Source organism: Periophthalmus magnuspinnatus, chromosome 7 (genome assembly GCF_009829125.3).
Source record: "Periophthalmus magnuspinnatus isolate fPerMag1 chromosome 7, fPerMag1.2.pri, whole genome shotgun sequence".
NCBI lineage: Eukaryota > Metazoa > Chordata > Actinopteri > Gobiiformes > Gobiidae > Periophthalmus > Periophthalmus magnuspinnatus.
Genome location: NC_047132.1, coordinates 25,665,525 through 25,690,298, shown reverse-complemented (window position 1 = coordinate 25,690,298; position 24,774 = coordinate 25,665,525). Strand labels below are relative to the sequence as shown.

General features: G+C 40.5%; 5 protein-coding genes across 6 annotated transcripts in view; all 5 read left to right on the top strand.

Moving 5' to 3' along the window:
- Positions 1-24,774, top strand: part of LOC117373035 (homeobox protein Hox-C10a) — a 33,380-nt gene that overhangs the window by 6,701 nt on the left and 1,905 nt on the right. The window contains 1 exon segment of the mRNA XM_033968892.2: positions 24,168-24,200. The gene's annotated coding sequence lies outside the window, so the exon portion shown is untranslated.
- hoxc9a (homeobox C9a) lies at positions 1,088-3,582 on the top strand. Its single transcript, XM_033970018.2, has 2 exons — positions 1,088-1,765; positions 2,747-3,582. The coding sequence occupies exons 1-2, from the start codon at positions 1,213-1,215 to the stop codon at positions 2,989-2,991; spliced, it is 798 nt and encodes a 265-aa protein (XP_033825909.1). The 5' UTR covers positions 1,088-1,212; the 3' UTR covers positions 2,992-3,582.
- Positions 6,032-9,429, top strand: hoxc8a (homeobox C8a). The gene is made up of 2 exons (XM_033970247.2): positions 6,032-6,993; positions 7,999-9,429. The coding sequence occupies exons 1-2, from the start codon at positions 6,558-6,560 to the stop codon at positions 8,313-8,315; spliced, it is 753 nt and encodes a 250-aa protein (XP_033826138.1). The 5' UTR covers positions 6,032-6,557; the 3' UTR covers positions 8,316-9,429.
- hoxc6a (homeobox C6a) lies at positions 16,370-18,283 on the top strand. Of its 2 annotated transcripts, none has more exons than XM_055222816.1 (2): positions 16,370-16,992; positions 17,390-18,283. In XM_055222816.1, exons 1-2 carry the CDS (start codon positions 16,596-16,598, stop codon positions 17,692-17,694), a joined length of 702 nt encoding a protein of 233 aa, XP_055078791.1. In that variant the 5' UTR covers positions 16,370-16,595; the 3' UTR covers positions 17,695-18,283. The 2 variants fall into 2 exon arrangements, with proteins under 2 accessions (XP_055078791.1, XP_033826203.1); XM_033970312.2 differs by having other exon boundaries at positions 17,387-18,283.
- Positions 18,773-21,568, top strand: hoxc5a (homeobox C5a). Its single transcript, XM_033969549.2, has 2 exons — positions 18,773-19,544; positions 20,569-21,568. Exons 1-2 carry the CDS (start codon positions 19,079-19,081, stop codon positions 20,775-20,777), a joined length of 675 nt encoding a protein of 224 aa, XP_033825440.1. The 5' UTR covers positions 18,773-19,078; the 3' UTR covers positions 20,778-21,568.

Sequence of the window (24,774 nt, the reverse complement as noted above, 5' to 3'; positions counted from 1 at the left end):
CCTTTTCCCGTGTCTTATCGCACATTAAAATTTCAGCAGTGAGCTGCTAATATTCACCTACCAACTGTCTAATTGTTATAGGCGACACGCGCCACGCACGGTTCTTCTTACTCACAGCACATCATATTGCCTTATTTGCAGCGATTAGGAGACTTTATTTCACAGGCTGCAAATGGCAAGCTGGCCCGGTGTAAAACAGCGAGCTACTGCCATTAGAGCCACTGTAACCGTATCCAGTCTCTTATAAAAGCATTCTGGTTAGCCCTTTAATCAACCTTTTTACCTCCTTCGCTCAGCAGTCTCTGGGCTTCCTGTCCTCGACCCTTCCACTTGATATGAATTGTTTCTTGTGCGCACAGTCTTGTTGGTTTTATGTTAAACGAAGAAGTCGGTTGCAGTCCTATTAACGACACGTTTATGAACAATCAAATGGGCTCGTTAAAATTTATTGATAGGCATAAAAACACGAGCCACCACTAGCCATAACATCGTTCTCTGCAGTGGGCGGTTTGTCAAGAACCTTTATCTCTCTTCCATCTGTGCATTCATTTAAGAAATAGCCTACACCAGTCTGTTCCCTCAACTTTATTGTTGTTGAAGGGATCATGTGCGTCGCTCTCTCCCATCAGTAGCTGTACTTTTTTCTTTTTTTTTTTTTAAAGCTGTCTCCCGATAAAGTGCTAAACAACATAGAGCAGAAAGATATCATAGCCTCACTTGATCAAATATTCCGTGCAGATAAAGATAAACGTGTAAAGTATTGCATAATGACCGCTGCTGCAATAGTAGCTATCCACAGAAATAACATTGGGCTGGTAGGAGTCGCTAGACAGAGATTGATTACAACATCAAATAGTGCCTCTGTCGCTTTTACTGCGCGCAAGTCTGTGCTTCGTCAGAAGAAACGCCTACTTCTGTGCCGTTTAAGATTTTTTTAATTTTATTTTTCATTATAAAATCATCTTTGCGAGGTTAGCTCTAATAAATCCTCAAGTACAAGTAAAAAAGTAGCTTACGCACTTTTAGAAATACTTGGATTTGTATTCTTAGATGTGTGGCGCATTGATCCACTGTACAATTTTTGAGTGGGTAAATATAATCACGTGTTACTGAGATAGCCAATCGCAGCCAGGGAAGTGCAGAGAAATAATTACCTGCCTTGATTGTTCTATGGCTAGATAAAAGTACACATACAGTCCATATAATAATCGGATGCATGTAAAAGAGCCTGGACGCATCGACATGTCGACCACGGGTCCCATAACTAATTATTATGTGGACTCACTGATCAACCACGAGAATGAGGATGTTCTCGCTGCCAGTCGATTTTCAGCGGCTGGTTCTCATCCTGCTGGCTCTCGCCCGACGACCCTAGTCCCGGAGTGTGCCGACTACCCTTCCTGCAGCTTCGCACCAAAGCCAGCCGTTTTCTCCAGCTCATGGGCTCCCGTTCACTCGCAGTCCTCTGTCGTTTACCATCCTTACAGTCACCAGCCACACTTAAGCACAGACTCGCGGTACATGCGCTCATGGCTGGAACCTATCTCCGGGGCAGTGCCTTTCCACGGCTATCCAGGGAACAGCAGGCACTATCAGGAGCACAGAGCCGGAGAGTGTCTCGGCTCCAGCGGAAGGACCTTCACGGATTATCTGTACTGCTCCCCCACTGACATACGAGACAAGACCCAACCGAACGTGCCCTCTCCCGAGTCGGAGTTTCTGACTTCAGGAAAACATAAAGACGACAAGCCGGAGCTAGATCCGAGTAAGTTCAAGCTCTTGTCGTGCTATCCAGGCGGGTGGGAGGCTTATCGGGGAGAGTGTGAAGCGTCTGTCGCTTCGAGATGTTTTAAAGTTCTGCATAAACAAAAATTATAAGCTATTCCATCCCCTTTGTGTTGAGCTGGGAAGCCCGTCTGCATGGGAATAGTTTTAGGAAGGTTACTACCAGGCTAATATTGGGGCTATAAAAGTGGCAGGGTTGTAAACATGGACTCAGACCTATACAACAAGACGTTGAATTTGGGGAATTGTCACAGAGGTTAAAACAAAACGTTGTCGCTTTAATATGAATCAGGTTTCCTCAAGAAATGTGTTTCTTTTTTGTAGTGGATTTTCTGACCAAATGCCATTTCATTTGGCACATCAAAACCATAAACTGACTTTGTGCTGCTTTTATTATAGGTCCTTACAGCAGAAGAAACACTGTCCAGCTTTATTCTAAATGATATTCACGCTAAAATAATGAAGCAAATTATGTCCCACCCTGAACCGTAGTCCTCTTTTCTATTACATTCAGGTCAATCCAAAATCTCTCCATCCTTGAAAACTAACTTGAGGAATGCAGAGACTTACTCGAAGACTTTCACCACGGACCTGTAAAGGCTTGAACTACGGGCCACTTTATGGGCCAATAAAGTGAATAAGCACATTGAGTATTTTACGACGGTGTTACTCACAAGTTAAGGGGACAAGAATGCAAATGTCTTGCGTTTGGATCATTTTCTCGCACAGCCATTATGTTCATATTCTTCGTATTCATAAAATGTTTAGCCTATATATTTTTATTTTTATTTTTTGGCAACTTTAAGCCTTTGAAACAGACATATTTTGTTATATTGTTAATTTATATAAGGACAGCAGCCACAAACAAAAAATGTACCTGTCTTATATAAACGTGTGACTATTGGAATTTAATATTTTGATCTCATTTATGATTTTTTTGTTTTGTTTTTTCAATTTTCAGACAATCCAGTGGCAAATTGGATACACGCCCGATCGACGAGGAAGAAGCGATGCCCTTATACAAAATACCAGACTCTTGAACTGGAAAAGGAATTTTTGTTTAATATGTACCTTACAAGGGACCGGCGCTATGAAGTCGCCAGGGTCCTGAATCTGACCGAGAGGCAGGTCAAAATTTGGTTTCAGAACCGGCGAATGAAGATGAAGAAAATGAATAAAGAAAAGGGAGAGAGTAAAGAACAATAATAAAGGACTATATTTGTCAAATCACAACTAGAACCACTAGTGAACGGACAGCACAGATGAACCAAAACCCCGCGTTTCCTCTTTGTATTTATCACTTTGTTCCAATTTATAATCTTTTTAGTTGTTTTGAAGCTATTTGTCTTTCTCAGTGCACAATTTCGTGTCCTTAAAATAGGCCTAAATAAATGTAAAGAAATAATAAACAGAGGATTCTAGGCTTAACCATTTTATTCATTTGTGGTTTTATATAAGAGTTAATACTGTTTGGATAGCCTACTGTCCTTGGAGAGAATACTTGAATTCATTTAGATTTCATAAACGCAATAATTTATTACGTGTATGTGTCTTTCATCCTTTGATACCTTGTACGTTGCTGCGCAGGTGTTTTGTCCAAACAAGGACCATCTGCGCTCGCACGGTTGCCTTGTATTTTGTTGTGATACTTATTGTTGTATTTGTGCTTCCATTTTCTTTGACTGTGTAACATATTCCGAATAAGAAAGACATGTGAAAATAGATTTGTGTAAATACAAACATGAAAACTAAATCAGTGGATTGTTCATTGATCTTAAGCTAAAACGTGTGAAAAGGAGAGTGGGTATACGCTTTTTTTTTTTTTTTTCTAAATTTGGATAAAAAAAAAAAATGCTCGAAACACAACATTTTGTTTGGATGCGTGTATTCATTATTCATAAGTTAAACTACAGCCTAAAATTTGCATTCATTAGCATATGCATTAATCAACACGAGGACGTCATAAAAAGTGAAACCATGAGATGCTTCTGTTTTATGTAATACACAAACCGCAGCGTAAACATGAGACTTGCATGCACTTGTGTGTGTGTGTGTGTGTGTGTGTGTGTGGGTGTGGGTGTGTGTGGGGGTGTGTGTGTGTGGGGGTGTGTGCGTGTGTGTGTCGGTTCATTTTACCTTTGTATATCCAGTTTATAACGGACTGGCCAACATCTAAACTGTGTGTCTTGTTGTGGTATGATGGGCCTATGCGTGTGTATGTTAGAGCTTTGTTGAATGATGCAACCTCAGTTATAAAAAATAGAATTTAAACAGCAGTTTTTGTGAGTGCAATCTGCCCATGTCTCACATTTGTTTCCTGGGATCAGTCTAAATTGCCTTTTTGTGGTGGTAAACAATACGGACAGGATGCTGTCGTTTCAAAAGACCAATCCAGCATTTCCGCACTGCTCGGACAAAAATGCTAGTTTTACAGCCCCTGTTGGAGCACGGCTGTTTGTCTCAAATGCAGACGAACAAAGCAAACTCGACTAACTGGCTAGACGTCTGGGCTAAATTACTTTATGGTTTTAATGGCCGGTGGTGGTGGAAGTGGCTGACTCGTTCAAAGGAGAGCGCAGTGTTTAGTTAGCTTACCCTTTTCCTGAGGGCCAGCAGCAACCACGCACAAGCCTACTTCATATAAGAGCCCTCATGCATTAATGATGGGACAAGTCAATATTTATATGCATAACAGAGATGCTCGCGTGCGCTTTACGTCATGGATCGAGGTTATCTTTATATCAGGAAGAAATCAAAGTCGAAATAGAAAACATTAAATTCTGGGATTTTATTGCACTTTTATCTTCGTAGTGTTTACAGAAACGGAATAGAGGGAGCATTGTTGAGACAAACGGGCTGACTTGTGTCCACACTGCAGTTTTCTGATTGGTGGAACGCTTCTTGTTAGAGGCACCTTTGGACACTAGATGACGCTGTTGGTCCACGGTTTGAGCCTCAGAAGTGTGTTACAGGGGGATTTTGTCCCTCAAGTGACACGGAAAATGAAAAGTCTCGATGACAGAATTATACTTTGAACTTCCCTCATTATAATAGCACATCTGCAGCATTAACTGTGACACTCCTACAATAATGGGGTTTATTTATTTATTTTGTTATTTTATTTTATTTTTTCAATAATTCACGTTACAGCTATTTTCACTTTCACTCCACTGTGATCATTGCGATGAAACTGTATCCATCCATTCCCATAATAATATCCTATAATGCAATACAATGTTGGCTGTTCATACAGGCCATTACCATATATTATTATTATTATTGTTATTATTATTATTATCATCATCATGATGGAAGTAGCCTGCAATAAAATCAAACGAGGCATGACAAAATTGAAGTAGAATATTTTAATTATAAAAGCACAATTAAAATACAAATTAAAGCTTTTTTTTTTTTTTTTTTTTTTTAAACCCAGCAATTACAAAAGCAAGTGCAAAATCAATACAAACTGTTCAAGACAAATATTAAAAAGAGAGAAGAAAAGCAGGAACAGTGTACAACAACAACAACAACAACAACAACAACAACAACAATAATAATAATAATAATAATAATAATAATAATAATAATAATAATAATAATAGCATACATGTAGGTTATAGTAGTTCTACTTTAGGCATCAAATTCCTCTGTAACAAATTAAAAAAAAAAAAAAAAAAAAGTGGTAAAGTGCATATTTATTGAGTGTAAGAGACCTTTAAATTCAAGCATTTTATAGTTTACGATATTGGCTACAAAACGTCACTAACTGCTCTGAAACCACACTGGCAAATCCACAACGCCAAACAGTGGCTACAAGCAGTCGTTGTGGCTAAACATCCGTGTACGTGTAGCGTTTTATGAACTGGTCCACGTGGGGAGATTTACAGCTAATGCGCGCCGGTTTTACGGGGTCAGTAAGTGGCACCATAGTATTCATAGGTCGTGTTTATATTTGCGAGTGTTTTACGGCGCGCAATGGCCTTTCTCGATTACAACGCGCAAAATGCTTCACTCTGCACCTGTACTCTTGTGTTTGCTCTGTCTTTAACGATCTTTCCAACTTTGATGACTTTATGTTTGATGTGTCAATGCAGATATTGAAATTACGCATTACCTTAAGCAAAAAAGAAGGGAAAAAAGAAAAGAAAAAGAAAAAAAAGACAGAAAATAATCCACAAAACGAAGGCCCATTCATTTACGTTTAGCAGTTGTTGTGTTCTGTCAGTTGTCTTCAGTTGATCTCATTTTAACAACGCCTTCAGTTAGAAACATAGCATGAATCATATTTAAAGCCTTTTTGCTTGTTGGTTATGATTACAGCTCCTCTCAAGGTGGATATACGTAAGCCTCACGTCTGACCGGTCGCTGAAAAGATGAAGGGGTGGGGGTGAGGAGGGAGGGTGAGGAACGGGGCGACCGTGGTGGGGGTGGTTGAGTGGGAAGCTAAAAAAAAGGAAAAAGAAAAAGAGCAGCGTCTGGGACTTGTGCCGGTTGGGAGCAGGACAGCTTCTTTGACATTAGCTTTAACGCACATTCAAAGCACATGCAATAAGCAACTGCACAACCTGGGGAACACGCAGTGAAATCCGCCGAGAGGAACGGCTCTGAGAGAGTGAGCTGCCGTAGATTGTCCAAAGGGGCAGCGTTTCTTCTAGTTCCGGTTTGTCTGCCTGTGTGCGCTGAAGGAGTTGGGACCCTAAACAAAAGGCTGCCATCATCCTAAAGGAGATTATCTGCAGCAGGAAAGCGTGTGTGCTTGATGCTAACTCAAAATGAGCTCCTATTTTGTCAACCCTCTTTTTTCTAAGTACAAAGGGAGCGAGTCATTGGAGCCAACTTACTATGACTGCAGGTTTCCACAGAGCGTTGCCCGCAGCCACACGCTGGTCTACGGACCGGGAGCAGCCGCACCGGGCTTCCAACACCCGTCCCATCACGTGCAGGACTTTTTTCACCACGGAACTACGGGGATCTCTAACCCCGGATACCAGCAGAATCCTTGCGCCCTGGCTTGCCACGGAGATGCAACGAAATTTTATGGATATGAAGCCCTTCCGAGGCAAACGCTTTATGGTACCCAGCAAGACGCAAGCCTAGCGCAATACCCAGACTGTAAATCGTCGGGCAGCTCTAACCCCGGAGAAGGACAAGGCCACTTAAATCAAAACTCCTCTCCCAGTCTTATGTTCCCTTGGATGAGACCCCACGGTCAGAATAATGTTATTATTTCATTTTCTTTCACTGTTTATTGCGTGTATGTGCCAACGTGTGTGTACGAGCGTCTGTGACTATTTCTGCTTTTGTGTTAAATAAGTAAATGTTTAACTATATGCTATAAACGGTATAAGTGAGAGGGACATGATGAGGCACATAGAACCTGTACTGCAGGCTGCTGTAACTCTGCAGCACATGCCCATACAGAGCTGAGACGTTGCTTTGAAAAGTGTCTTCAAAAAGCTCAATTACTGAACATAGCTCCAGATCATTGAAGTCAATTATCGTTCTCATAAGACATTTCACAACCTGTAAAAGCAACAGAGGGAAGATGGATAAGTCCGTTCAAAATATAGGTATCCTCCACATACTGGCATGCAAAGTGACAGGAAGCTAAGATCACGTAGCTTAACACACATGGGGGCAGTTTTTATAGGAATCTGATAAAGGATCAGTGGGACATTCAAAAATATCTATGTAATCAGTTTCACATGAAGATTTTAAGTAACTCCAATTACACTGTGTACTTCAAACGTCATATGTGCAATGGGCAATTTCATTCTTCTGCTATAAAGGACAACACCATATTTAGCGCAAAATCTCCAAGGTTTTTAGGGTCACACTGCTGCATAGAGTTGATCTGTAATAACACACTCATGCATCTATGAAATTACATATTATAGACATTTAATTTGGACAAATGTATCCAGCATGTCTCTCAAATGGCATCGTTTTTGACAGATTCTTACCTGCAGAGATGTCACTTTTACGCATCAGCACCTTAAAAACAAACAAAAACAATACTGAAAATTCAAAATAGAAAACAAATACACTAAAACTTGTCCATAAGTTAGAGTCAGCACTTGAGGCTAAAGTAGCTGTGCGAGGATTCACCAGGAGAGAAATTAAGTAAATGCAGAATTCATTAGAAATCATCAGAGTGCTTTTATGACGGACCATGGTCAGTCCGAGCTAACCTCTGGCTTTATTTCATTTAAGCACCAGGAAGACGAAACGGCAGGCAAACCTACAGTCGTTACCAAACTCTGGAACTGGAGAAGGAGTTTCTGTTCAACCCTTACCTGACGCGCAAGCGACGGATCGAGGTATCTCATGCCCTCAGTCTCACTGAGCGCCAGGTCAAGATCTGGTTTCAAAACAGGAGGATGAAGTGGAAAAAGGAGAACAACAAAGACAAGTTTCCAGGCCAGAGAGGAGAAGCTGAAGCCGAGGCCGAAGAGGAGGGCAACGAGGACGGTGAAGGGGAAGAAACTGAAGAGAAAGAAGCGGAAGAAAAGGAAGAGGCCAAGGAATGATTTTATGGTCCTTTTTATGGTTATATGGCTGAAAACGAGAGAAAAGAGAGGCCCCATAAACAGACCGAGAGTCAGAGGAAGGCACAGAGCGTCAACTTTATGACCACCCATTCAATTTGTCAAAAGGGAGAAAATCCCACTAATACTGCTGTCATAAAAAGTCCAAATTCGTCCAGTATTATAACATTCGGGTTTTCTGAGAGACTTGAATCTGTCAAATAGTGTCTCTGTAAAATAACGCATGTTAGATGGGAAATGGCATAACTATTTTTACAAATGTGCTTTTATCAAAACGCATAGCCAAATAAGATCAAGACCAACGCCAACGTGTTTTGTAAATAGATACCAGCCTACATTTACAGTGTCATATCAGAGTAGCCTTTCAGAATTGTAGGCCCGGTTTGTTGAGACTTCATATAACTGTCACATCGGCGCACAGCCTGTGTATAAACCAGTTTGAATCTTGATTGTTACTGTACTGTTTATCGTTTTATGTGGATGGCCTAGAGATAGCCATTAGCTCCTCAGACTTCCTTTCTCTAGGATTACCAGGGAAATGCAATCGTTTGAAATTCTCTGATGCTACCTAAACCTGGGGGAATTGCAATAGAGATTTTGGAATATACAGATTTCATATGATTTTAATTTTAAAGTGTTATATAACCTTCTATTATTCTATTAAGTTATCTGTGTAGCATTTACCCCATATACAATATACACTTGTTGAAGACAATTAGCTTCAAGCCAACCCTTTTTAAGATGTACTCGGCACTACCTAAACTCAGAGCCATGCCCGTTACTGATTTTTATTCCACGCTCTTTCTTGGGCATCGCTCTGAAAAGATTTAAGCTGTTTCCCCAACAACTAAAACTGCCTATAACGCACATTTAGCGATGTGTATGATTATACCTGCTACAATAACACATATTTTAAACATAAGGGAGTTTTTATTTTAATGTGCTGGTGATATAGCGTAGTAGTTTTGCACTGAATATAACCTTTATGTACGTCTTGTTATATATTGATGTTAACAATATGCTCGTTTCCTAGTGTTTCTCCCGTGAAAGACGGAATTGTGTGTCCTCGCCGTTGTTGATGTAAAATCACAAATAAACAGGATGGCTCACTCTTATTTCTGTTTTTATTAATATTACAACATAGAATTTTAGATAACAGCTCCCACATCAAATATACAAAAGCAAAAATAATACAGTACATCTATTACACATTCACACAATTGATACCAGGGAATTGTAACACTAACATATTTCATTAAACAACTTGAATTGCCCCAAAGCACATGGATACACTTATTTTCAGTCACTGTCCGCTGCAGTATTAATACATGTAAATACATAAAACAAACAGGGGGATCAAATCATATGGAACTGTGCCCATTTTTCCTGTGTTCAAAGTATTCAGTGCGCGCGCAGTGTACACTCCAAAGCCATGCACACGCGTTTGATTCATCCCCGTAATAATAGGCGTCTTGTCTTAAGGGAGGACTCTTAGCCTTTTTAATAAATGTTGGGAAGAATAATGACTGTATGGGTTGACTAACATGTGATGTGGTGTCATGATACAGTAAGTAATCACAAAGCTTTCAGGGGGATTTATTCTTCTATTTATGTATTTTGAAACCCACGCAGTTTGGAGTATTACATTATCTGCTTTTAATCAATTCACAAAACTGAGAAATGATTAAAATCCAGCCCACTATACACAAAATATATCCCTGTAGCGTGGACGGAGATAAAAATGAGTGGGGTAAACGGATTCAAGCTGCAAAATAGAGTCTAAACCCAACTGTTGTGCCACGGGGCCACGTCCAACCCAGGTCACTGCGGTGGAAACGCAATATCTTGACGGTTAAACAAAGTGTGGCTTGAACTGAGGCTTGACAAAATAATACAATAAAAGATTAGAAGGTGTATTGTTTACACGCAGTTTATCCGATAAGGTGCCTGTATTTTACTTCACCTCGGTTGTAACACTGTATTGACTTTTCCCACTATTAGTTGCGTTGTCTGCGCTCGTGCTCAATTATTCAGTAGATCGCATCTCTTCTGTCAGCGTCACCCGTCCATTCCCTCATTTGAATATGTGCATTTGGTGTGTAAGCGACCGCTAGATACAGATACTTATGTGAGAAACTTCTTTATCCAGGAAAATTGACCGTGAATATACATAAAAACCTGATTAATATTGGCTGTTGGTTATTTGTTTGTACATTTGTGGCACTTTTTTCATTGTGACCTAAAATAACTTCGAAGTAATTTGATTATTGTAATATTATATTATTGTTTTAGGGGAAATAAAATGATGGGTCACATATGGGTTGGTTCAGCAAATGTGTATTCTTTTAGTTTTTTATTCACGCGCTTTATTCTGCACATGTCTTTTTTTTTTTTGCGTCTGTGAGTAAAAGCTCAGCCAATCTGCATAGAGTGTTCCTAAATGACACCTATTCTGTGCCTCATATGGCCTGTGTGTGTACTTTTAGCATGGGGCTGACATTGCCATTAAAGTTTAGTGTAGCTGTTGTAAAGTTTATTGGTGGTGTAAAGACGCTGCTCGGTGGCTGTTTGCGTCAGTTTCAGATCAGTGCAAACCATGACCTGCAAGGACACCGCGCACCACCACGACATGTATGTATAACAATTTCCATATCAGAACAGTTTTGTATTATGTTATTCTGAACAATTTGGCCTGTAGCTGTTTGTAACAAAAAGTCCCTGGCATTTTTTGAAGAAATGACTGTAATTACAGAAATAAACCTCATTTATGTTTGAGATACACGTATTGTCTCTTTTTGAAGCCGTTGTACATGCTATAAAATACAAGTGGGTTCGTCCGTATTTGTGGTTAAATAAAATAAAAATAGTTATAATTAAAAAAAAATAAAAAATAAAATAAAAAAAATCTAAATGCGGCTTTTTTGCTCTCATTTCACTGCCTTGTTGATATTTGTTCAAATCTAACCACATCAGAACTAAAATGAAGAGCTGCGTTTTTACATATCTATTTTTTATCAGTATTATGCAACATGACAAATTAGTTTTATTTGAGCTAATGAATCAATATGCATCATGAGCATTAGGCCTGATTTTTGTTGTTTTTGTATTCGTTGGATACAGAGGAATTGAGTTTGCGGCTTAATTTGAAAACACGCACCAAATCTGCCCCAATCTCTCTCCTCCAAAATTCTCGGCTTTCCTTCTGCCCCTCCTTTTATTTAACTTGTATTTATTTTGTATTTGGCCTAGCAGCTTCAGTGGCACTCCATATAAAGGAACTGCCATATATGGTTTGAAATGTGTGAGATATGTGGAAGTCTGCATTCCTTATTGTGAAGCAGTTTTTGTCCATTTGAAAAGAAGTGAAAAGATGGGTGCAAACATTCCTGGTTGTTAAAGAGAGAAATTTACAGCTGAGTAATAAAAGTTTACGACTGAATCCTCTCTGTGATAGGCTGAGGCGAGCCACGTGGCACACGCTCTATGAACATGAACTTTATGCTGTTGTCTATTCCCTGGTCCTTCCCTTGTATCAGCGGCAGACTAAGCTGCTGCGCGTAAGCTCGTTTTTGCTTTTATGAAATAACTGTAGTAAACCGGCGTTTGATTGCGGTTCCGTGTGATAATCACCGATGATGTCTGACTTCCTGACAGAGGGATCTTCGGGGCAGTCGCCGCCTCTGCGTTTATTCCCGGAGGCAATAAAGCTAAGCCGCGACTGGGAGAAGGAGATGGCTGTGAGAAAACAAATACACTGCTAGATTCTGTCTCCTTGAAATACCTTACGTGAAGAAGTGAGACCGTGTGCGCGCCGTGGTGATGTCCCCTACCCGCCATCGTGACCCCTCGCTCAGCAGCTGCATGCGCTCAGCAAAGTGCCACGGGGAGGTAAGGCAGTTTCTCCTTCAATCCAATGTTCATCTGCTGTGATTTGTGTGCTTTTCAAAGCCGAGTGATGCAAAGTGAATGACGTGATTGAAATACAGAGAACTGCACAGATGTATGTGACCTGACCTGTAGCCTGCAGCCTCCAGCCCCCAGCAGACATCTCCTGTTACCTGTAGCCTATATGCTGGTGCTGAGAACACACGGGGTTATGGATGTGCATTTGCTGTTTTTGTAAATGTGTTTTATTTATTGCTTGCCAAACCAGAGTGAACTTTGTGGACAGTGCTAATGTCTCTGATTGGCCTGGGATGGATTGGTCTTGCAGCTGGTCTTGTCAGTGTGTATAGTCTAATTATTCATCATATTTGTTGTCACATATTCAAGCCAACATTTTGGATAACACCCAGAAGTTATTTGATGAACGCGCATGCACAGCATTCATACAATCATCAGCTATGTGGGAATTGACAGGCGGACTGGCTTGTTTAGCAGCACTGCCCCCTAGCGATCACCATGCTCTGTTGTTATGTAGAAGTGGGCGGGGGTTGGCTCTTAGATGTTTACGGCAGCTCTGGGATCCACTGCGGATGTCAGCTGGCCGACCCAAGCTTGAGACAGGTCTTGGGATAAGTGATACACAGCGCTGGATTGAGTGGGTTTGTTTTCTGTTGTGCGCACTTATTCCAATGTGAAGAGGCATCTTGATAGATCTAAAATGGTGGTGCTATGACATAAGTGCGGACAAGACAATGACAAGCAGCAGGTCGTTTGTTTTATTTATTTGAAGCTGAATGTTGGGTTTTCACGTGCAGCTAAACACTTTTTCACATGGCCCAAATTGACCTGCGGGTAATAATGGCGTACTCTTAATGCGCACTCCAATGCCATTATCATTTTCAGTGTCACAAAAAGAAAGGCATCTTTCGTTTGAACGTCACGTAGTGTGTGCCATGCAGTTAATTGATATAAAATAAGGCCTGCTTTTGCTGGGTTTGTTTACAACGCACACAACACGATCCACTGTCTTAAGAAATAGGCCCTACAAGCAATGTGATGTCAGTGATAGTCTATCAAAGCACATTCACAGCAATAAAACGTCAGTGGATATCCCTTATTAACTCACAATGCACGTCCCTTATGCTTTTGGCCACAGAGACAGGGGTATGGTTCACACTGGCCTAAGCAGATGTGGTGAGTTAGTTACATTTGAAGATGAGCGCTCAGGTGTTTACCAGGCCGCTGCTGTTCAACACAACGCTCCCAGTGTCTTTTCATTGTCGAAATCTCGGGGAAAAGCTTATTGAAGCACAGCCGTCTCAATATTCCTGTCCTGCGTTGCGTTGGAAGTCTGGTGGTGTTGCTGCAGTGGCTGGAGTTCGCGGCTCCTGTCCGCATAGCCTGCAGAAAGACAGAAAGGGTGCGGGTATTCAGTGAATGCGGTTTGGGTTCAAATGAAATGGAGAAGCACTGCGTCTGTGTTGTTAAAGCAGACAAACTCTGGCATGAAAACTTATGAAGTAATGAAACTGTCCGCATCACCACATTTAGAAGCTCACTTTTAAATCTCGACAGCCTGAAATGTTCTCGCTAATGGTCATAATTTATGATGTGTGGATCAACATGCGCTCATTGACCAACAGCTTCCTGAGTGCTTAACGAGCAAAAAGTCGAACACTTCCGGACATTAATTGGGCCAGCCGACGATGGTAAAGCGCTTATAGAGGGCTTTACATTGTTACTATAAGAATTACTCCTTATTAGCTGCAGTGAGCGAGCAGTATGCATAAGCTGTGTTTTTAATCATGGACGCTAAAGTAGAAATTTCACAGATCCCATACAACTAATCCTGACCGATGTTGTGCCGCTGAATGTTAAAGCGCCGAGAACGCATAGATTTCTGACCAAATGGGCCCCTGCTTTGATGTAGGCCTCTCCCGGAGCCTCAGCACGAGCACTTAACTCTAACCTAGGAAGTAATCTATATCACCAATAATAATAATAATAATAATAATAATAATAATAATAATAATAATAATAATAATAATAATAATAATAATAATAATAATAATAATAATAATAATAATAATAATAAATTACTATTAATACATTGAATAGTTTGAGCTTATGCATTTGTTGCCATTCTCTCTGTGACTTGTCTATCCTTGCATATGGTCTCACTCACAGTCCTGCAAAACTCGACCAAACGGCTTCTCGCCTTCACTCATCGAAAGCCGCGCATGTGATTTGCCTTACGGCCCGCAATAAAACACACGAGGAGAAAGAATGACCTTTCTATTTCTGCACACTGGCAGTGTAGAGGCTCGGCAGCATTCCAGCCACATTTTGGGCTGAGAGTCCAGTTTATTTACAGCTCCAATCTTTATGATCCGCCCGCCGTGCGCCCTCATGTTGCTGGACACTTAAGCGTTTGGGAAAGCGAAACATTTGGAAAAGTTGCACAAGCGCAGCACTGAGCCCTCTCCCTTTCCCAAATTATTTTAGTGGAATTGTCAATGTAAATAAAAATTAAAATAAAATAAATAAAAACAAGTGTGTAATAAAAACAGATATGCGCAAAATGTCAAGTAGGCAAGGCTTTTTTATTTATTTATTTATTTTCCTTCGAGCCTCGGATTGATTAATAAAAAAATAATAAAAGGTCCAGCTAGTTCTATATTGACTGAAATATTTAAATGCAATTTCAAAGTGTTTTTAGAGTAATTTCTGTTTTAATACACGAGTTTACATTCCTTAAAAGTTGTGTCCTTGCTCTACTTAGTTTATAAATAATATGATAAAAACGCAGGCTACTCAAATGCGCAGGAAATGAGTTCTTACGCTGTAATATCTAGCATAGTTTTGTTTTGCAACTTAGTTTTGTGGCACGTTTACATGTGTTTGTCTGAACTGTGCGCGGATGTCACATATGGTCGGGAATAAGGTGATGGGAAGCTTTTATTGCACCGGCCACTTCCTCCTCTTTGTTCCTGTCTCTTTTATGGTCCATTCAGTTAGACCTCAAACAACAGAGGCAATGCTGCTGTTGCACTGCGAAACTATTCACTCACTGAACAAATCAGTGGCTCGGAGTAGTGAGTGGTTGGATTTCTCCACCTGACGCTTTTAAATAAATACAGGGATCTACGTAGGACGCACGTTGGTTAAATACATGGCTGACCAAAATAAACGTGATAGTTGTGTGCAAGTAATAAATGTATTTTTGTCTATCGACTCTTAGATTACTGCGGCCCTTTCCCATAATTTGTCACAGAGAAAGGCCAACCATTTATTCGAACAAGAAAATAACCGGTCATCCAAAAAGCCAAAACCCATGCGCCCTTTTTAAATGAAGAAACTGTACCTTGAGCGCGCGTCACACATTGACCAGCACAGTCGTCATAGCAGGCCTGTCCGCGAGGCTAGACGTAATAAGTGCTTAGATTTAACGAGAACGGAAGCAGAAATGATCACTTTTATGTCTTTTCTCGTGCGCATTACACTGGGAACAGTCCAGAGACTCCGACGTGCGTTGCCGAAATGCACTGCTGCAGAGATAGTTGTTTGTGAGTTGGGGAACGTCACTTGTTTTATTGCCCAGAAGAGAGACCATAAACGCATTCTTACTACCTCCCCCAGTCAACAGAAATAGCAGTCCACAAGTTAGAACATTCATTCGCTTAAGAAACAATAAACAGTACGTATGGGGCTGATGTAAAATATAAATGCCAACACGTGCGTATTAGGGGCAGGACGATTAGGTGAGTGTGTGCGCAATGTGGCTGAAAAGTTCAAAATATACAAACCAGACTGAAATATGCAAAACATGCTACTACACATATCAGGCAACAAAGGAAATGAAATCATTAGCCCTATGAGTGTCTGAGACGCTATCACCTACATATTAATTATATGAAACTATTACACACGGGCCCACTTTGGATAACATTCTCAAAAGCTTCAAAACGTGTGTAACACAAGCCAATCTCCAATGTCAATCTGTCCGATGTGCCAGTCCAAGTCTACTTCGTGTTTATCGGCATTTAGCACTAATGTTCAAGCTTTGAGCTAAAAGCTACAGTTTCTCTTCAACTCCTGCCTCTCAATTGGTTGAGCTTGGTCAGCTGACGTTGTCATATTGTCTCTCACCGAGCCAAGCCTCGACTATAACACTCGGGTTTGTGCGTCTTAACCGGAGATTGGAAATTAATAATATTGAATCCTCAAAGTAGCCCTCGCATCACTTTAGTTGAAGTATAAAGAGAGAAAGACCACTTTAGAGAAAGGTGTGGTTGCGTGAGAGAAACGGAAGAGGATTTACACCAGAAAGATCGAACAAGAAGTGGGGAGAGTTGGAGTGAGGGTTAAAGGCAAGGTATGAATTCTTATTTCGCAAATCCGTCGCTCTCGTGCCATTTATCCGGTGGTCAAGAGGTTTTACCTAATGTGCCTCTAAACTCCACCACCTATGACACGGTCAGACATTTCTCGTCCTACGGCGCGGCAGTGTCTCAAAATCGGATCTATGCACCTTTCTACTCTCCACAAGACAACGTTGTGTTTGGCTCTGGCCGGGCACAGTATGAATATGGATCAAATATGTTTCTTCAAGACAAGGACGTGCTCCCCAGCTGCAGACAAACAAACATGGGACTTAATTCACAAAGCCACATTGCTCAAGAGTACAGTCTGGATCAAGGAAGAGCAGGAGCTCAGGATCAGAAGAGCAACATCCCGATCTACCCGTGGATGCAGCGAATGAACTCACACAGTGGTGAGTTTTACTACGACAAATAAATTAACAAAATGGGCCAGTTTTACGATATGTCTTACCCAGAGAGTAAGTTAGTTTTTATGGCCCCATAAAACATGACTGTGTCCTCTCTACTTGTAGATGGGTCTTTGCATGAGCAAACAAATAGCATTTTAGGATGATTTTGACCATATCATCCCAGATACTCCTGTAATTACAATAGTCAAAATAGTTTAAGGAAAATTAGGCTCATGTAAAAAATATATATAATATATATATATGTTTGCCTAAAATGAATCAAACATTACCATAAGCTAAATCTATTTTCATGTATCTTGACAGAAATAGTCAGACTTTGATGTGGCTGCAGTTTGAATGAGAATAACTGAGCGTTATGACTTTGTGTACCCCACAGGAGTAGGTTACGGGACAGACAGACGCAGAGGACGTCAGATATACTCTCGTTATCAAACGCTTGAGTTGGAGAAGGAGTTTCATTTCAACCGCTACTTGACAAGGCGCAGACGTATCGAAATAGCAAATGCGCTTTGTCTAACGGAGCGCCAAATCAAAATTTGGTTTCAGAACCGGCGTATGAAGTGGAAGAAGGAGAGCAACCTGACTTCCACGGTGACTGGAACTGAACAGACTGGCGGTTCCCAGGAGGGGGAACGCATTGAGGCAACGGAGGAAGAGAAGGACGACAATAAGAAGAAGGAATAGTTAAGGGATTTACTAAATCAGATGACCGAACAAAACCCAACAACTACCTAAACTACCTAAATGAACATGGGAGCGGCTTCACTGCATGTTGGCTGTCCCGCCGCACTTATATCTTGACCACGGAGTATTGAGTCTCAGAATTTATTTTAGCCCCAAAAAGGGCACATTGGACTGCAGTGTTTTTGTCACTGCAAGCTACACTTCATGATATTGTGAAAATATCAAACGAGTATTAATTTCCTACGTTATTTCCCAGTATATTTATCCCCCCACAGCCTATTCATCACTGTGAATCCTTTGATCACCTCACACAGAAAACATAAAGTATTGTACACCCACATTCCATTTGGTTCAGAAGCAGTTTAATGTGTTTCATTTCAAGTCCACATTTGAACCAGACCAACTCGCTGTAAATAACCAAAATAAACACGTGCACTGCAGTGACTAGTACTTCATTGTATTTAGTTTTAATAGTGGCCTCAGGCTTAAAAGAAAACAAATATTAATGAACTGCGCTTTGTTCTTCGGGACATAATCCAGATATTCCTCTCACCTAGATTTGTACACCTGTAATTATCACCATTTTGGGAACTGTCATAATTGTGTATCACAAATAAAGTATTTGTAAAACTTTTGACTTTGTCGTGTTTAAAATGTTTAAAACTAAACAGGAAAAAAAAAAAAAAAACAACAACAAAAAAACAAAAAACAAAACGTAAAAACGTGGAAAGAAAGTGATTATATTATAGAAACTGATAACTACTGAATTAACAGGAATACAACCAGAGACAAAAGCCCTTGTCTTTATGTTAGTTTACGGTTGTGTAACGTAGAAGACCCGCTCTTTTGTCCGTATTATTATTATTATTATTATTATTATTATTATTATTATTATTATTATTATTATTATTATTATTTTGGATTGTGCTTATGCTGTCGGTCCATCATCTAATTAAGGACAGGCGAAGTTTGGAGCGGTGACCGCAGTGCCCGTCCTGACCCATACCAGACACCAGATGACGCTCTTGTCTAACTGTGGTGCCCTTTTGCGCTAACCATACGCTGCCTGGTCCTCGCAAACCAGCAGCTCAAACTTTACTGGACACGTTTCGGCTATTCATCAATATCCCCATTGAGTATCAAAGCCAATTTATGACTGGCCAACATACGCACGTGATCCCATACAAACACCCCATTTGCGGGCAGCGCAGTTGGCGATCAAGAAATAAAAAGATACCAAACCCTGTTTCCGCTATAAAACTTGGATTAACCTATTTTCAGTTAAAAGCTCTTCGCTTAAAAAGCGACTATGGAGTCAGCAACATGATCTGCAAACGCGACGGAACGCGCGCTACTTCCAGCCACCAGATTTGAAGAGTTCAACATGAGCGCTTTTATTCACAGCTCCAATTTCACTCAAACAGCGGAAGCAACTTCAAATGCCATGTTTAATTTTGATGTGTCTGAACGCGCGTCCAGTCGCTATACGGGTGTTGACGCGAGAGGATTATACCCTTGTCCCGTCCTAACGACCTCTGTTGATGGGGACGAGATAAAAACTAGCCTGCATAGCAACTCGGAGGCTACTTTCCAATCCAGATCGCATATAACTATGGTCTCCAGTAACTCTACCGTGGACGCGGGCGCGCACAGCTACGGTGGCACGTCAGTGCTGGGACGAAACCGAGAGACGGGAAAAAGCTCCAAATACGGAGTCAACAAAAGCCACGACAGTCAGAGGACTGAAGATAGCGCACAAGGATTGAAACAACACACTAACACAAGTCAACGAGAGAGGAGTGAGCAGCCCCAGATCTACCCATGGATGACAAAACTGCACATGAGCCACGGTAAAGTTTGTCCTATTTCTTCGGTACGAAAGACGCGTTTCCCCAACCTTTTCACTACAACCCTTCTTTTCGATCGTTCCACTTCTCTCTTGAGTTTTATAGGCCAAACGCAGGAAATAATAAAAACTCGCGGTCATAAATTTTATGACAAAGGCATCCATTGCTCGTAAACCTGCTCTGTTACGACGAAGAGGTGATCTGAGGGTGATTTATGGTGTTATAATTGGATAAGAGAAGCAAACTGTAATAATAGTATCATTTTCCAAACAAGTTATAAATATAGATTTGCTTTCGCTTAGTTTATATTGAAACTTTAGCTAATACTTACAAATGATAAGGCTCAGTAGGTAATGTGTGTGCGCGGGGGGTATGAGAGACAGACACAAGCCTAGCCTTAAGATGAACTCTGGGAAACACCACTGCCCTGACCTAATCGTGAACTTTTCACCTCGAAAAGATTTGAATAGACTTGCTCCTTAATTCCTTCACTGTGTCTTCATCCTCGGCTCGATACAGAGACCGACAGAGCCTGTCTCTTATGAGCCTTTGAGCACAACCTCAGGTCTCAGCAGAGATCTTCAAATATTTCAGAGAAGGCCTGTTGCTGTTAGCAGGCCTTCGTTTGGACTTGAATTGAAGTTAAACTTATACTAATAGTTAAATTTGAAAGGCCTGTTGCATTTTATGTGGAATAGCGTAGAGGCTATTTTACGCACGTGCAAGTGTTATATAAAAAAAAAGAAAGCTCCTTGATCACCAGTCAATGCACGGTGTTTATCGAAAGGCGAGGGAAAAAAAACAATAAAAACGAAACAGTTTGGCTAGATTTTTTATTTTAATTTACGTTTCACGGTTATATCTAAATATCTCATCCTCCTCTAAAGCCACGATGCATTATCGAATAAGAAATAATGCCATTAAACGTGACATTTTTAGGCCTTTATCTTTAATAATTGTGCGTTTCGTGTGCATTGTCTTGCAGTGCAGTGCTAATTGAGGTTAACTAATTTCACTGCCTCTTTAGAGACGGAGGGGAAGCGCTCTAGGACCAGCTACACCCGGTACCAGACTCTGGAGCTGGAGAAGGAGTTCCACTTTAACCGGTACCTGAGCCGCCGCAGACGCATCGAGATCGCTCATAGCTTGTGTCTGAATGAAAGGCAGATCAAGATTTGGTTCCAAAATCGACGCATGAAGTGGAAGAAGGACTCAAAGCAGAAAGGAAAAGAGTAACTGCACTGAGCGCGCGCTCTGTAGGGCTGTACAGTGGCGCGTGACCTCCAGATGAACCTTGTAAAGCAATGACATCATGACACTACACTGCGTGCTTCATCACCAATTATGTGTCACTTGCTGCAGTTTGGGACCTAATGTATTGAATATCACTCAGTTTGATCAATAGGTTTACATTTCTAAATTAATTTGCTGCCTATGCGATGATAACCTCACTTGAGAGCACTAAGAGGACAGTCTGCAAAGCAGGGCACACAATATCAGTAGTAACCTCATTGTCATTAAGATAAGAGCTAAGGAGCCAGTGTCACCTCATCAGTAAACTTTTCTAAGTTCAGCAAAGACTTTCACAGCCCAAACATAGAAACATAGTGGACTCTCTGTTCGAATGTGGTTTGACGCGGAGTGTTATCCAAATGGTTGCAAAAAGGATTCACCTACTGTGATGTTGATGTTATGTGAAATTGATACACTTTTAATATTCAGCTCATGTGTTTATTCACAAGAGTGAACCTCGGAAAATAAAATGTCATTTGATGCCAATACCACTGCAAAAACTGTCTCTATTTATCGGACGCGCTGCGAAGGCCCCTCATCACAGTTTATTGGCCCTCTACAGAGCCCCTGCAGACAATGCTTCCTGTTTGGATAAAGAGGGAAAGCGCACAGTAGCCTGAAACAATACAGCGTGAGGAGGTGAGACCACTGCGTCCTGTTCTGGCACAATGACGCGCCACCTCTAAGGCCATTATGGTTACTTAACGATGTCATTGCGCTTTGACTGTGCCATCATTAGCCAATTATATAAAAACAAAACAACTGTCCATTAACATTGTTATTTAAAAAAAATAGTCTATATTAGAACAATAATTATGTTTTTTTAATGCAAATATCAAAAATAACTCACCTCGGACTAAAGTTTCCTATAACTTCATGGTGGTCAGCGCTGCGTCCAATTTGCCTGTGGTCTGATGAGCCTAACCTTATACGGGACAAAGTAACGAATCCCTTTTGTATGTCTTTCTTTTAGGGTATTTTAAGGTTTACAAGGTTACATATGCCAATTGGCTCAAGCAGGGTCTGTGAATGGTGCATAGGAAGCACGTGGTGTCATTTAAGTGGGTTTTATGGCCTGGAAGAGCTGACAAACCTTCGATATATACACATCATATATAATCTTAACTGTCCGGAATCGCAGCTGCTTGCCTTATCTGAGGAAGAAAGAGCTTTGTGTAGCCTAAAGGACCACAACATTTCTGCGGACTGTGCAGTGACCGCTCCGGAGAATTGACAGAAGATGCGGCAGTAAGTGTATTTTAAACTTGCAGGTTTGAAAATGCGCCTTAAGTAGATGCATTATGATTTTGCATTCAAATTATAGATTTTGAGTTTTGTGCATTTATGTCATATTGTTGGTGAAACAAATTATTTAAACTAATCATTACGCCTTCTTGCATAAATTTTAAAAAGTAACGCTATTCAATGTATTTTTTAAATAACGCATGACAAATTAAATGGTTGTAATCAAATACAAACCTATTTAATCTGTTGCAAAATAGAAATAAAATGTAAGTTAACACGTTCATTGTCTGATTATTTTATTTTTATCAAAGCATGAACATTTATCTAAATCGTTCAGTTCTACTATCTGAACCTCTGATGCATTAAAAAATAATATTAGAACAGACATTGTTTTAAATTGTTGTTTTGGTTATTTTTGTTTTTGTTTTGTTTTGTTTTTTACGCAATCTGGTTGTCTTTTTTTCGATCCAAGTGCTTTCCCTTTGGCGTAGAGAGAGCTTTTGCTTGATGTCTCGCTCTGCTGTTGTCTGTTGGGGTCATGGAGAGGCCACGGGATGCGTTTAACTCAAAGTCACTTTGCAGTGTAATTATGGCGTCGTTCAATCGGTGCAGCACCTCTCCAAAAATGCACTCAGTGAACGAGAAAGGACGTCACTTCTTTTTGTTCTTTTTTGTACCAAACTTTTATTCCTCATTTTGTTTTATACATTTAGCCCATATATATATAAAAAAATGGTACGAGTTGAATGTGTTATCAGATAAAATGACATGTGGTATATCGTAGGTACATTTCTTTTTGCTGATATTTGGCATAGTCCGCATTTGCTTGACTTAGGCCTACTAGATTCTTTAGTTTGCATCTTTTTGAATCAAGTCGATGTCAAATCCCACTTTCCAAATAAAGCGCCGTGCAGCACGTCAGTTATGGGAAATTGATTTTTAAATGCAACTTTCATTGCCAGAACAGCTCATCTCAGGTAACACATGTTCTAAAATCCGATTATATTTACCCAATGATCACATTAAGGAAGTGGGGAAAAGGAGGCCAGTGTTGACATCTTACATTCCACCTCCTGCTCACAGAAGTATCACTTACACCTCCAATAGGGGGCACTGTGTGACACCACTACACTGCGGGCATTACGCCCTTGTGCCAGGCCATGCACTAGTGCTCCCTTTGTCCTCCACAGGAGGAACATGTTATCCTCTCCCCCAAAAACATAAATATAAACCAATCATCATCATAATGTTTAATGTTTACATTGTCAGGTAATACAATGCAGAAGTTTAAGAATCAGCTGTCACTGTCACATTGCACACTTTTCCTTTCTTTGACCTGAGAAGTTTTCATTATTAAAGCTGTGGTGGTTCCTTCCGACTGAACCTCGCTCTCTCTGACTAAATGAGAACCTTAAAACATAAGCCATACTTTCCTCAGTGTACACAAAGGGAAACGTATTAACAATGTGAAGACAAAGTCGTGATTTTGTATTGTCTCTGGTACATAATTCACTCGCGCGCTGTAGTCGGGGGATTTTCTATTCACAGTCAGTTCGCCTGAGGAAATACCAAAACGACAGTAAATTTGCTTTTACTCTGTGAAAATGACCCGTCCCAAGCTGCTGGTCCCAGTTCTGTGGGAGCCCACACATGTCAGTGCGTTTCTAGGGCAGAACTACGAGTGCACCACATTTTACGCCCAGCGATAACTAAGATACGAGCCACGTCCTTGAATCACTAACAGCTCCTTTAAAGTGGCCTCTCGTAATGTGCATTACTGTGAGATATGTACAGGCCTTGCATGGATTTCTTTAGATTTTGGAGCCAGAAAGATCATTTATGTTTGCAGATAGTCGATATAAATGTGTGTTAGACTTTTCATGTATGATTATTACTTTTCAAAAGAGAAACGAATCTGTGTGTGCAGCCTCAATGTGTTGGCCACACGAGGTATTATGAGTTCACATTGTTCACATTTATTTTTATCAGGCCTATATGCTTGGATAAATGCATAATGCAAAATGTATGTTATTATTGCATCCTGATTATAAATATATATACACATATTTTCCCTTTTGTGTTTTTCAGATGAGCTCCAAAAACTGCTCCGTGGATGTCCTTGTAAGTGTGGCACCAAATCCTTGGGAAATGGTTATTATTACTAACCTTGCACTGACTACAAGCATGCCTTTCAATATATTTTCCATTTACAACTTGTATTCTTTCCACTTGACTGGCCTTTTCAAAACCAAGATTTAAAAGCATTAACGTCATAACTATGTGAAGTTTTGGGTTTGTTTTTTTTTTGTTTTTTTTACTGAGCCAGTCTTGGTTTATTTGTGACATAACTGCTATTCAAATCATGTCACATTTGGACTGTGGTGCGTCTTGTAACTTCTTTTAAACCTTTCCTGTCCAGTCAGCCTGCGTTTCATTAAATGTTTTTATTCACACCGGACGCAGGACGTGCTGAGAGTAAACGTGTAGGCTATTAGGTTAAGGGTTTGATTAAAAGCGCTTCACGTGTGCGCTGTACATCTGGGAGTGCATGTTGTTGCATCCAGGTCAAGTATTAGGCTACAGCAGTTATTAGACTTCAACTGCTACTGTTGGGTCTCAAATTAAAACCAGTACAATCCCGGTGTCGTAGTTGTATATAGCTGAACACGATTAGAGCACAAAAAGTGGCGTAGCT

Excerpts from the sequence above, each read along its gene's own strand:
- hoxc5a (XM_033969549.2), top strand. The coding sequence starts at position 19,079 with ATGAGCGCTTTTATTCACAGCTCCAATTTCACTCAAACAGCGGAAGCA. Across the intron at positions 19,545-20,568 it reads AAAACTGCACATGAGCCACG|AGACGGAGGGGAAGCGCTCT; the intron begins GTAAAGTTTGTC and ends CTGCCTCTTTAG.
- hoxc6a (XM_033970312.2), top strand. The coding sequence starts at position 16,596 with ATGAATTCTTATTTCGCAAATCCGTCGCTCTCGTGCCATTTATCCGGT. Across the intron at positions 16,993-17,386 it reads GCGAATGAACTCACACAGTG|GAGTAGGTTACGGGACAGAC; the intron begins GTGAGTTTTACT and ends TGTACCCCACAG.
- hoxc8a (XM_033970247.2), top strand. The coding sequence starts at position 6,558 with ATGAGCTCCTATTTTGTCAACCCTCTTTTTTCTAAGTACAAAGGGAGC. Across the intron at positions 6,994-7,998 it reads CCCTTGGATGAGACCCCACG|CACCAGGAAGACGAAACGGC; the intron begins GTCAGAATAATG and ends ATTTCATTTAAG.
- hoxc9a (XM_033970018.2), top strand. The coding sequence starts at position 1,213 with ATGCATGTAAAAGAGCCTGGACGCATCGACATGTCGACCACGGGTCCC. Across the intron at positions 1,766-2,746 it reads CAAGCCGGAGCTAGATCCGA|ACAATCCAGTGGCAAATTGG; the intron begins GTAAGTTCAAGC and ends TTCAATTTTCAG.